This window comes from Lepidochelys kempii, chromosome 12, assembly GCF_965140265.1.
Source record: "Lepidochelys kempii isolate rLepKem1 chromosome 12, rLepKem1.hap2, whole genome shotgun sequence".
NCBI lineage: Eukaryota > Metazoa > Chordata > Testudines > Cheloniidae > Lepidochelys > Lepidochelys kempii.
In genome coordinates, this window is record NC_133267.1 from 7,312,711 (window position 1) to 7,325,375 (window position 12,665).

Consider the following 12,665-nt stretch of genomic DNA (forward strand, 5'->3'; position numbering starts at 1 on the left):
GACTCTGTGCTTGCGAGAGGGGAAGTATTGCCTCTTGGAGGTGCCCAGCGGGGGTGGTATATATTTGTCCCAGGTCACTGGGTGGGAGCTCGAGCCAGTTTTGCATTGCGTTATTGGAATGGAACCCCTAGATACTGAACCCGGCCCTTGTTGCTGCCAATTCTGATGGGCAGAAGGGTTACACAGGTATTAATAATAAGCAGAACATTCTACAGGTGTTCACACGGTTGCTATGCTGTTTCTTCTGGTTGTATCCTTATGGCCATCCATGAGTTGTGGTCTGCACGGGTTATATCTCATTCATCTGCAGAAGTCATAAAAATCAATGCATTATGGGGAGACTTTAAAAGGCACTCCTGTTGATTTTTTGGGGTCTCTCCATTTTTGGGAGCCCAACAGCCCCTTTGGTTATTTTTTCTGGGGGTTTATCTAAAATTATTGGGGATATTTTCAAAAGCACAATCTACTTAAACCGCTAGAAATGATGGCATGTTTTTTTTTAAATTACACATTTCCTTTTTAAATTTACAATAAAGCCACGCAGACACAAGGGGACAGATCCATTCCTGGTGTAAGTAGGTATAACTCCATTTATATCAGTGCAATTGCACACACTTAATCCTGAGCTAAACTTGCTGTAAAAGCTTTAGTTAATATTTAAAATCTGCTTGCAAAGCAATTCATATTGTTGTTGTTCGGCTCTTAAGTGGGTGGAATCCAGGGAAGCTTAATTCACTCCCAACAGAGAAACCTACTTTGTGCTTAGAAAGATGAAACAATCGTGTCAGTCTTATTCATGAAAGTATGGGAAATTGCTCTTGAGCATTTTCAGCATTACTGTACATTCTTCAGTGTAGGGAGCATGGCTCTTCGGAGGCTTTTCCTTCCTCATTCAGCACACTTGGCACCTTCACTGGAGGACAGGGCTTCCCGCAACAAGATGGCAACATATTCCATACTTGGGTGGCTCAAGGGCTTGGCTCTCGGTCACTTGTTCAAATACAGTGCTGGTAAATAGCAACTAAAAGTTGCAACACTCTGATGGCTGGTGAGTTCGTTAAATGAATTTCTGGTCTCGACTCAGTTCCTAGTGAACCACTGTCCACAGCCCGGCCCATTTCCTGGCTACAATCACGGCACATAGGCCAAGAGTAGGTGGGTTAGAAGAACTCGCCATTTGCTCACAGAATTGGTCTCTCCACATCAGAGTTGAGGCATGTTGGTGGAGCAGGAAACGAGGGAATCTTGCGTTGCTGCCTGTTCTGTTCATAACTAGAGGACTTTGATCTCCAAGGACCATCATTTACTAAGAACTAATTCGTTGTTTCATGGAGACTTGCATTTAACAGACGTGAAATACTGGTCACCCCTCTGTTAATTCCCACTAGCTCTTCCCCTAGCGATGATGAGGGTTGACTTTTGCGTAGATGACATTGTCATCTCTCTGTTTTGGCCGTATCTTCACTTCCGTGTAAACAACATCTTCCTCCGCTTTTGCGTCCCTTTTGTGGAAGTTCAAGTCAACGTAAGTCACCTCATCGGCTGGTGGAGGGGAAGACTGCAAAGCAAGAGGAAAATGAGTGAAGACTGCTCGTTCCTTTCATGCCCATATCATACTGTTATAATGCTAGACCATCTTCCACTGACACAGGCACTATAAAAGGGTGTGCTGACTTTTTAGGAAGCTGTATTCTGATTATGAGATACCTCTAAAGTTCATGGAACAAATGCAGCATTCTCCAGTATTTTGAGGTTTCTGGAGCTGCATAAGATTCCCCCTGCCTTGAACTTCCCAGTCCAACTGCCTGGAACCAATGCTGCATTCTCTATTATCGCTGAAGATCCTGCGCAATCGCTAATTTATGTGCTCTTTATCTTTGCTCTAAGGCTAATTAATTCTTGATTCCCCTCTAGCTTTTTAAATGTCGTACCACCCCTGATCCTATTCAGGACTAGTGCTGCATTTTCTGTTACTCTGAAGTTCTTGGAGCAGTCTGTAAAAGGAGAACCGATTTCTTTATTACCTTGTATTCCTGGAGTTGATGCTCAATACCCCTATGCTAGAGAGAAAAATTAAATGCAGCTCTTACGATAAGCTCTCCAACTCACCGTCTCCATCTGAGTCATCTCTGCCTCTGACCTGCTTTGAAGTGGTTCTGGAAAAAAAATGAAGTTGTGGCCAAGCTGGTAATTCTCTGATGACCTTTGGGTCACTTCAATGAAGGAGGTAGTTGTCAGTCTAGTTAGTTCATAGTGGAGCAGTATCTACATCCCACACGTTCCCACCAAGCAATTGCCAATAATTGGCGGCTTTGTTGGCAATCCAGCCAAAGGTGGAATAGACGTGGAGACTGAATCCACCTTTCACACCTTGAGGTGCTTCCTCAGGTCAGGGAGGAGACATAGAATAGTCCTACCATTGCCCAGGCGGTATCTGTGCTTAGGTATGAGACTTCACTAACTAGGGCTGCCTGTTCACCACCGCTGCTGTACATTCACGGCCAAAAATTCCCCAAATTACTCCTTATTCAGCTAAAGGAAGGACACAAAGAAGAATCTATCGGCATCCTATGAGCTCCCTTCATACAGAAATTGCTTGCATTTATTGTCCAAGTAAATCTTACCTTTGGAGCACTGTCTCCATCTCCACAAAAGGATACCGAGCACCAGCAAGAAGAGAATTGTCCCAGCCGCAGCTCCAGCAGCAATGTAAGAGCTCATTAGCCATTGGTAATGTGCTGTTGAAAGAAACATTCATTAGCTGCTGTCCTACTAGACAGGCGCTACAGAGGCAGGGCAAGTTGAGTTATTGCACTCCCATCACCACTAGTTCTAGGGAAAGACAACACAGGTTGGGTCATGCATTACCACCTCTACAGGAGTCCTGCTGCAGAGTGGCAGGGGAAGATGCTGTGAGCTAGGTCACTAGACCACCACTACCTGAGGCATCCCGCAGCAGAACAGCCAAAGGAGAAAAAGGAAGCCGGGTCTCTGCTCCACCACTACTGGAAGAATGATAACTGACACCATCCTGGTGGATTCATTTGTCAGAAGATGATATTTGCAATGGGCTAATCAGTTAGGATAAAGTACGGACTTGCTTACACCCTCACCCAGAATCAAACTGGAACCTGTGCTGAGGTTCCACAAGATTTCTCTTATTTTAAAAAAAAAAATACAGTATTCTACAGTTATGGTCCAAACCACGGCAGTTTACAATAGTGGTACTGCAGTGAGTGGGTTTTTAGGACTGTCCTCTGTCTAGACACTTCTTGTTTTTGTCCAAGACTGAAAGCAGAACCAGCAATATACTGAGAGGCATTTCCATCCTGCTCAAAATGTGGAAACACTGGAAATCTTCTTACAAGAGAGCCTATCATGGTGAAATTGACTGTTCAACATGGGCGAGAAGAGCTTCTGAACCTGGAGGTGCTTCTCCGAACCTCTGAACCTTTTGTGATTCGCCCGTCACCACATGGCTCAGAGAATTCTGGTGGGCAGCAATGCTGTGCTGCTGTGCGAAGGACATCAGGAAAAGGGGAGGGTTGCAAGTACTTGAATGACAAAAAAAAAAAAAGAAAGGAAAAAGAGATGGGCAGGATCTGGAAAGCCACCGGGAATCACTGACTTCTCACTGCAAATCTTTCCATAGCTTTGCCTTCTCCTTCTGTTTGCCAGCAACTCCTGTCCAATCACTATCACACCATGCAAAGTATTAGCATTAGCTCTTCCTTTCCTGGTCCTTATTCTTCCCTAGGAAATACAGTGAAGATCTGAGAGGACAATGCTGCTATTTACCCTGGATGGTCACTCTGGATCCATTTCCAACACCATTTTTACCAAAGTCACATCTGTAGAGCCCGGAGTCGTTCCTATTGATTTTGATCAAGGTGAGAGAGGCCAGGCCCTTTGAGGAGTCTAGGACTGTTGTGACAATGCCTGTTCCATTCTTCAGCTCATTCTCGTGTCCATCAGCCCCCTTCTTATACCACGTAACACTGTACATGGTGCTGGAGTCTTTCACCACCTTGAACCTACACTCTATAGTGAGCTTTTTTCCTTCTAATCCATTCATTACGGCAGGCGTCTGATTCACCAGCAGGTCAACAGCTGCAAAGAGAGAAGCACAAGTGACTGTACCTTGGTGCAGGAACATTTCAGTTGATTGGTGTGTGTATATATACACATATGATTTATATAAAATTATATATACACATATATTTTAAATGTCATGGATAAAGATGACTGGGCAAGATCTCCAATGGGAGGAAGCAAGATTGCTACTGTGCGTGGAGAGTGTTTCTGCAGGGCTCTGCCAGTAATTTGTTCTCATTTGTTTGCTTTTGGTTCCTCTTTAATCAAGAAGCATGTTGAGATTCTTGGGTGCCTTGTGTTTCGGTGTGGCTAGAATTACAGGTCTTTCGTAGAAAATAGGTTCTGTTTTTCACACTCAGAGGCTCGGGAGGAGTTCTTGCTACAGCCCTCGCACCTGGGGTGGGGGTAATTTAAGAAACTCTCTGTGACAGCCTCATTCAGGGTTTCTTCCTATCCTGGTTGTGAAGTTCCAGAACCAGAGCCTTTTCTGGTGTAAATCAGCATCACTCCTTTGGTGTCAGCTGAGGATTTGGCTCACAGATCTGATGTGAAGGACACTCTTTGCAAGCAGGACTTACCAGTACAGAACATTCATTGAAATGTTCTCAAATGCTCTGGTCTTGCTATTTCAACCCAATTTACTCACCATCATCCAAAACAAACTGCACTACCCTGGAAGTTCTTCCCGTTTTTGGTTGTGGATCTAAGTTTTGTTTTGATTTTTGGGCAGAGGGAAGCTACTGACTCACATGATCAAAAGAAATCCTGACCCCTTGCTTCCTACAGCATCAAGAGATCAGAACGAAGGGGAAGCTTTTCCAATGTCCCTCTGGCCCCATCCCTTCTTGTTCATGCTTTTTACTTAAAAAAAATTAGACCTCACGTTTAAACGTGGAGCTCTGATATCCATGGAAAAACAATACCTTCCTGCAAGCAAAGAAGGATTGTATTAGGCATTGTAATACATTCTTCCTCTTAAGTCAGCCCCAGTGGTACGTGGGCATAGCTCATAATGCCCCATTATGGATCCATATAGAACAGGAACCCCCGCTCCATTGTGGTGCTTAAGGTCCATATATTACAGATATTCACAGGAACGATCACTGGCAAATGATGTTACGCAAAGAAGCAGCTAGACTAAAATGTCATCCATTGACATATGACTAGTCAATACTCTTGGGCAATTCAGCCTCGCTAATTGGAGTCAAATCAATGATGGGGAAGCAGGGGATAGAGAAGAGTCCTCTATTCCCATCCCAAGTCCCCCCACGCCCCAATGATCATTTAAAGACCTCTAAGGAGCTGCAGGGTTGGCAATTCCTCCAGATGAGACATTGGTTAGTCAATAGCAACCCAATGCAGCAGAAGCCCTGGTATATACAGACTTATAAGAATAATAGGGCAGCATGCCAAGCCCAATACATCTATACAGCCTTATTTAACGAAGGCCAGTGGCAAATATTCAGAAATGCTTCAACAGAGCTGGAGTCAGGAATTCCCCCACCAACACCACAATGACAAAATTACTGTGTAGATTATGGGTCTGTTCAACAGCGGCAGGTGAGAAGCCAGACAATTTAATATTCTAGTAACATGAGAATTCTGAATAGGCAGTAATATAATAAACTATTTTCTCATGGTCACTATTAAAATGTCAGTACTTACCCATAAGGTGGGTGAGGTAATATCTTTTACTGGGACAACTTGAGAGAGACAAGGTTTTTGAACTTACTCAGAGCTCATCTTCAGCTTTGGGAAACTTAGCCTTTGTCTACATTACCACTTTTGCTGATGAAACTTATGTCATCATAAGTCGTCATCGACATGAAACTTATGTCGATTAAGGGGATATTTTTTTCACACCCGTGACTGACAAAAATTTTACCAGCAAAAGTGTAGGTGTGGAGAGCACTATGTCCGCAGGAGAGCTTCTCCTGCCGACATAGCTAACAGTGCTCATTGGCATAGGATAGGTGGTGGAACTAGGAGTGCCTGCTCTGGTATAGGGCGGTGCCCCCCGGGCTTTCTCCCTGGAGACTCTTTGCCTTATCAGTTCTTATTGCCCCAGCTAGGTCACGCCTTCAAGTTCAGTCCTCTTCTGGGGTAACAAAGTCCAGCAAATGGCCCTCTGCGGGGTCTTCAGCCCTTTAAATTCCAGCTCTGTGCTTGGGCTTCTAAATAAACTTGTCCCCTTCTCAGGGCTTTGGCCACCCTGACCCAGCCCCCCCCCCACTACTCCGGGTCCCAAGCCAGGGACTCTACAAATAGCAGCCACGTGCTGCTTCCTGTCAAGCTGCTGTTGTTCCCTGGGCTGCTTCCCATGTAGTCCCTTCCACTTCACCCTTATCTCAGGGCTGAAGTTCTTAACTCCTCTTTTTCTATACCAAATGCCAGTGCCACCAGAACCCACCTCCTGGTTCTCCCTTGAGCTTCATCAAGGAGCACCCTTCCTTACTCCTCTGGACCCTGCCAGGAACTGACCTGCTCAGGCCCAGCAGTTCCTTTTAACTGAGCCTGCTGAGCTCTGATTGGCTGCTACCCTGCAGCCTTTCTAGGTAGGTCTGGAGGACCCACCTTCACTGCTCCTTTTCTGGGGCCTGGTGCACTCCCTCACACTGACCCACATTGTCTCTCTAATATCCAGGGACCCACACGGCTACAAGAACACTCCATAATTTACACACAGCCTATCTCTGAGATACCACTGCATCTCCCTGTCCTAGACTAGGAAGTAGCTGTGGGGTTTCAGTTACCATGTGGGAAGTGTGAGTCCGTGGTGACCACAGTGTACTATCCTAACAATGCAGATCAGAGAAGATAATGCTGCTGTTTACCCTGGTAAACTCTGGTTCCATTCCCACAGCCATTTTTGCCGAAGTCACATCCGTAGAACCCAGAATCACTCATGCTGGCTTTAGTCAAGGTGAGAGAAGCCAGACCCACTGAGAAATCTAGAGTTATTGTGACTGAGCCGGCTTAGTTTTTCAGCTCCTTCTCGTGTCCGTCAGCCCCTGTTTTATACCATTTAACAGAGTACTTGGTGCCGGGTTTCTCCAGAGCCCTGCATCTACATGCTATGTTCAGCTGTTTCCCTTCCTCCTCATTGACAAAGACAGGGCTCTGATTCACCAGCAGGTCAACAGCTGCAGAGAGAGAGAAACACAAGTGACTTCACCTTGATGCAGAAACATGTCAATCAGCTGAAGTATTTAAAGAAACAGTTTTTCTCTCCAGCATTTCAGGCCCCTTTATGAAGCTTGGCCATTAAAATATCCCCTGTAGGTGTTAAGAAGTTAACTGATGCGCTCCAGTTTGTAGCCACAGCAAGATTTCTGTGTTTCCCAGAAACAATTCTGGCCATTGACAAAAAGCAGGAAAATTACAGCTTCCTAAACATCATCTTCAAACGTCTTTTCCTATAAAGCCTTTTGATACAAAGTCATAAGCAGGACTCCACAGAAGAAGAGGCAAAGTGCCATAGCAAGCTCTGTATGTACTGTAGAATTCCTCTAGTCATGTGCTGGGATGATAACTCCTCTTCTGAGTCGCACAATGAGTGAATCTGATCTCTTTGCTGTCTTGTGTTCTAATTTCAGTGGAGACTTCATTTTTTCCCTCTGGAGAGTATTCCTGAACTTTTAGAATCATACGTGCTTTGAAGAGAACAACAGGAATTTATCTTGTTAGTGCCACAGAGGAAGAACCACAAAAAACCCTTCTGGGTACATGCCACTTCCAGCTACACTTACAGATCACTACAAGGGGAAATGAGGCTCCCATTAATGTGGCTTTGAAGCTCAATTTCCCTTCACATGGGAGGAGAGGTTTAGAAATAGGAGGTGTCACCAAACCCATCCCAAGAGATTAGCAAAGACAGCTGAGTGTACTTGGAGAAAGGGAAGAAGGAAGAGGACTAACTTAGGGTATGCTGACACAGCAAAGAAAAAGCCGCAGCTGGCCCATGCCAGCCAACTTGAGCTCTCGGGGATGAGGCTGCGGGGCGGTTTCATTGCTGTGTAGACTTCTGGGCTCGAGCTGTGGTCCAGGCTCTAGGGCCCTGCAGCGTGGGAGGGCAGTGAGGGGGAACTATAAGCTGCAGAGACTGAAAACAACCTCCTAAAAGTTCAGATCAGATAATATTCAGATAAGCATCCCGAGTGTGAAGGAATACACCAAATCTTTCGAGCTTTGTCCACCACCCCTGAGCTCGCATCTCACGCGCTCTCAAAAGGTGAAAAAACCTACCATAATATTAATGGTGTTATCTATGGTTATGGTGACGCTCAGAGAAATTAGTGGATTCCTGTGTTACACACTTAGATATGGGTGAGAGGGAAACTTGAGCTCAATATAGTTACTGGGGAGCGTTAGAGCACAAGGGGGCAAATGGCAATGAGGAAATTAAAACTGGCTGACGTTGGAAAGATGCTTGAGAACAGTTACTGAGCCTGGAGTGTGGGATGGGATTCGGGTCTTTGGATCTTTGAGGTTTGCACACTCTATCAGCTGCTTCAGTAGAACAGAGGAGACAAAGGAACTGCAAATTGAGAACCCAACTCCATTTCTCTTGTTTTAGAGTTGCGGACAAATTGTCCTCAGACTAATGTGTCTGGAAACAAACTCGAATTCGCATGTACAAACAAATCATCATTTCTGTACATGCATTAAACTGCCCCATGCTGGCATTTCCAGTTGTGACTCAGAACTATCACAGGTGAATACCGACATGCCAGGCTTCAGAGCATTTGCCAAGCACACCCTGATCTTGTGCTAGCTGTGTACATAGATGTAGAGAGCCAGTACCTGCCCAAGGAGTTTAAAATCGAAATAGACAAGACAGACAGAATCTGGGAAAGGAAATATTATCTCCATTTTACAGACGGAGGCTCAGGGAGACCAAATGACTTGCCTGAGGTCATACAGAGAGTCTGTGACAGTCAGAAATAAAATGAAAACAACCTAATTCCTAGTCTCCTGCTCGAACCACTACAATATACTGCCTTTCCGCACTGCCTCTGCTGTACCCATCTGCAACAAGGAGGCCTGCCCCATGGGATGGAGAGCCTGGGCTAAGCTAACCCTGATTACAGGATAAGTCCCACCTGAGCAGAATCAGGTGCTTCCAGTACAAAAGAAGCAGGAAGTTGCTGAGAAGGGGGCAAGCCCAGGAAATGGTGGCCAAGTCTGTGGACACTGCAGCGAGTGAGACAATGCCTGCAAGGTTCTGAGCCAGCAGGGGGAAAGCTCAAGAAGCAGGAGAAAGTGAGGAAAGGTCTCCAGGTGGGGAGGCCTGGGAGAGACCCAGTCCAAGCAGGGGAGAGACTGCCAAGGCCCAGTGGGAAAGGCCTGTGGAGGAGGACAAAGAGGAGGTGCTTTTTTTGAAGCAGGAAGACAGTCCCTCGGGGAGGTAGGGCTGTGCCCAGCTGAAGTTGGGATGAAGACAGGGTGAGTTTGTGTTGTGTTGTTTTGGAGTATCAGGAGCAACACACTGCACTGGGGCCTAGAGGGCCAATATGCCCCTGGGGACTCAAGTTACTGGACTGCAGGAGGTGATGGTTTGAACTAACTTTAAACTGAGTGAGTTGTTAAAGGGTCCTGAAGAGGGGGAAATGGGTCCGGTGCTGAAAAGTGGCCTCTGGCCACAAGTTGCTGCTAGAGAGCTGTCCGTGTTACACTCTCCCGTTCATAATCTCAGGGTGTCAACTGAGCATCTTCCACTTGCACCAGAAATCATCAGACCAATACACACAATATGTATTGCCGCTCCCTTTTCCCAGCACCATGTGCTCACCCCGTTGCCGGTAGTGAGAATTGTGAGCTCAGACGCAGCAATCGGCAGTAGAAATGTTGGGTCTATCATGACCGGGATGTGGGGTTTTCAAATGAGCTTTTTCCTTTTCACTTGGCAGATGGGAAGGATCCTTTAGAGCTACAACCAGCTCGGTGGATGGCCATCGAGAGTTACAGCAGAAGCTCTCTCTGTACGTATTGCCATGCCCCCACATTGCAGATGCCCCCTTGGCATAGAATCCTAGAGCCACAGGGTTAGATGGGACTGCAAGGGTCAGCTAGTCTTCCCCCCACCCCCCGCCAAGATGCAGCATTTGTTGTGTCTAAACCAGGGCGTCTGACACTTCACTGCACCGCGACCCCCTTCTGACCACAAAAATTACTACACAATGCCAGGAAGGGGGTACCGAAGCCTGAGCCTGAGCCCCATTGGCCCAGGCATGGGGAGGCGGGGGGCAAAGCCCAAGGGCTTCAGCCTCAGGCAGAGGGCCCGTAACCTGAGCCCCGCTGCCCAGGGCTGAAGCCCTCAGGTTTTGGCCCCAGGCAGTGGGGCTCGGGCTTTTGCTTTGGCCCCAGGCCCCAGCAAGTCTAAGCCAGCCCTAGCGACCCCATTAAAATGCAGTTGCGACCCACTTTGGGGTCCTGTCCCACAGTTTGACAACCGCTAAACCATCCAAGACAGATGCTCTCCAGCCTCCTTTTGAAAACCTCCAGTGAAGGCCCTTCCACACCCTCCCCGGGCCTCTGTTCCAAGCTCACAGTTAGGAAGTTTTTCCTGAGATTTACTCTAAATCTGCCGTGCTGTAGTTTGAACCCATCGACTCTTGTCCTGCCCTCCGTGGCAAGAGAGAACAACTTTTCTCCATCTTTTTTATGGCAGCCTTTCAAGGATTTGAAGACCGCTGTCATGTCCTGCAGCTTAATCTTCTCTTTTCCAAACTACACATACCCAGCCGTTGCTCATATGGCTGCATTCCATCCCTCTGATCATCTTTGTCGCTCGCCTCTGGATCTTACCTGCTTTTGCCTACAACAGTCATTCACTCTCTGTCCTTTAGGCTGTCATTCGCTATCTCTCACCCCATGAAGATCAGATAGGAAAATCCTGGTACTTACAAGTGATGGTCACTTGGGTTCCGGCTCCTGACGCAGACCAGTTCCTTGCTGTGCTTCCCACCTCACACACGTACGTTCCTGTATCGGTTACGTTCACGTTCTTCAGAGCGAAAGAAACAAAACCCTTTTCCAAAGCCAGGGCTCCTGAGCCCCAGCCTTTTTCGCTCATCAGCTCCTTCTTCGTTCCCCCAGTTCCGTTATGTTTATACCATTTTACATACAAGGTGTTGTGTTTTTTCAATACCGTGAATCTACACTCCATGGTGAGATCTGACCCTTCAGACACCTCGATATTGACTGGGGTCTGATTCACCATCAGCTTCGGAAAATCTGCAGGAGAGAAACACAGACGATTGCACCTTGATGCGGGAGAATTTCAGTAGCAATGGCTGATGACTGGGGATGTATTAAAATAAATGTCTCCCCCTCCAGTATTTTGTGTTCTTTTCCCAGCCTGGCCATTTAACATCCCCTCCTTATCAGAGGTTAAAGTGATGCTTTCACTTAGTTCGATTCATAGCTTTATGATGCATGGCAAGACTTCTGTTTCTGGCCAGGAACCAGCAAACCATCCCCTCATACCCACCCGCACCCCAAATGTTCAGTCTAGAGACATTGCCTCCTGCAATATGGATCATTATGTGAACCAGATCTGACATAAGAAGCAGCCCCAGGTTTCACCTATCCACAAATCAGACATGAATTCATGTCTAACTACCCTGTTATCTCTCACAAATTCCAGATTCCATGCATGCAGGCAGGCTTTGAATGTACCAATGGGTGGGCATGCAACATGGGCAAGCATACGTTTAGAGACTAATTTGAGGCCACGTGAAACATTTGGCTGTGAAGGATCTAAAATTGAAACATTGTTCCCCCTTAATACCATGCTACAGGGCTCTATCTAGCAAGGAATTTAGTGCTTGAGGGCAGGCGTGGAGCACCCTCAGCTCCCCTGGAAGGTGGAACTGAAGACACTCAACACCTTCCAGGAGATGTATGCTCTTGTTCTCATGTGCTCGCCCCCATTCCCCCAAGAAGATCAGGTAGGAAATTCTGGCCCTTACTCTCGATAGTCACTTGGGTTCCTGATCCATTATTATAGAGGTTCCTTGCTGTAATCCCCACCTCACAGATGTAGGTTCCTGTATTAGATGAATTTGCATTCTTCAAAGTGAGAGAGGCAAACCCATTGTCCAAATGCAGGGTTGTCATCACATCGCTCTCATTCACCAGCTCTTTCTTTAGTCCCTCGGTCCCATAGTTATACCATCGCACACGCATGGTGCTGTGGTTATTGACTGTCTTGAATGTACAATTCATGGTAAGTTCTGAGCCTTCTAAATCACTGAAATTGGTTGGGGTTTGATTCACCATCAGGTCGGTAATTTCTGCAGAAAGAGAAACACAGATGATGACCCCTTCGTTGAGAAATAGTTCAGTGTGCCAGCAGACAAGGGCAGATGTATAAAATGAATCTCTCGAGTCCTGACGTTCAGTTTCCCTTGCTCGTTTAGAGTTTAAACGGATGTTCTTTCGTTTGGCCCCATATAGAGCTCTATCGTGTATGTCAAGACCTTTCTGCTCTGTTTAGTGAGCAGGTAACCTCAGAGGCTTCAGTCTAGACCCTTCCAACAATGTGACTTCTTATCCAAACCTTGTGT

At 46.5% G+C, this 12,665-nt stretch overlaps 1 protein-coding gene across 2 annotated transcripts in view; it reads right to left on the reverse strand.

Moving 5' to 3' along the window:
• Positions 1 to 518: 518 nt before the first annotated feature.
• Positions 519 to 12,665, reverse strand: part of LOC140896520 (cell adhesion molecule CEACAM2-like) — a 31,447-nt gene continuing 19,300 nt past the window's right edge. The window contains exons 5-9 of one of the 2 annotated variants that reach the window (XM_073308444.1): positions 12,069 to 12,392; positions 11,002 to 11,331; positions 2,625 to 2,738; positions 2,110 to 2,156; positions 519 to 1,558 (exon numbers count right to left, since the gene is read on the reverse strand). In XM_073308444.1, coding sequence (XP_073164545.1) covers positions 1,397 to 1,558; positions 2,110 to 2,156; positions 2,625 to 2,738; positions 11,002 to 11,331; positions 12,069 to 12,392 — 977 coding nt within the window. In that variant the 3' untranslated portion in view covers positions 519 to 1,396. The remainder of the gene's footprint in view (positions 1,559 to 2,109; positions 2,157 to 2,624; positions 2,739 to 11,001; positions 11,332 to 12,068; positions 12,393 to 12,665) is intronic. The other variant, XM_073308445.1, reaches the window with a different exon arrangement.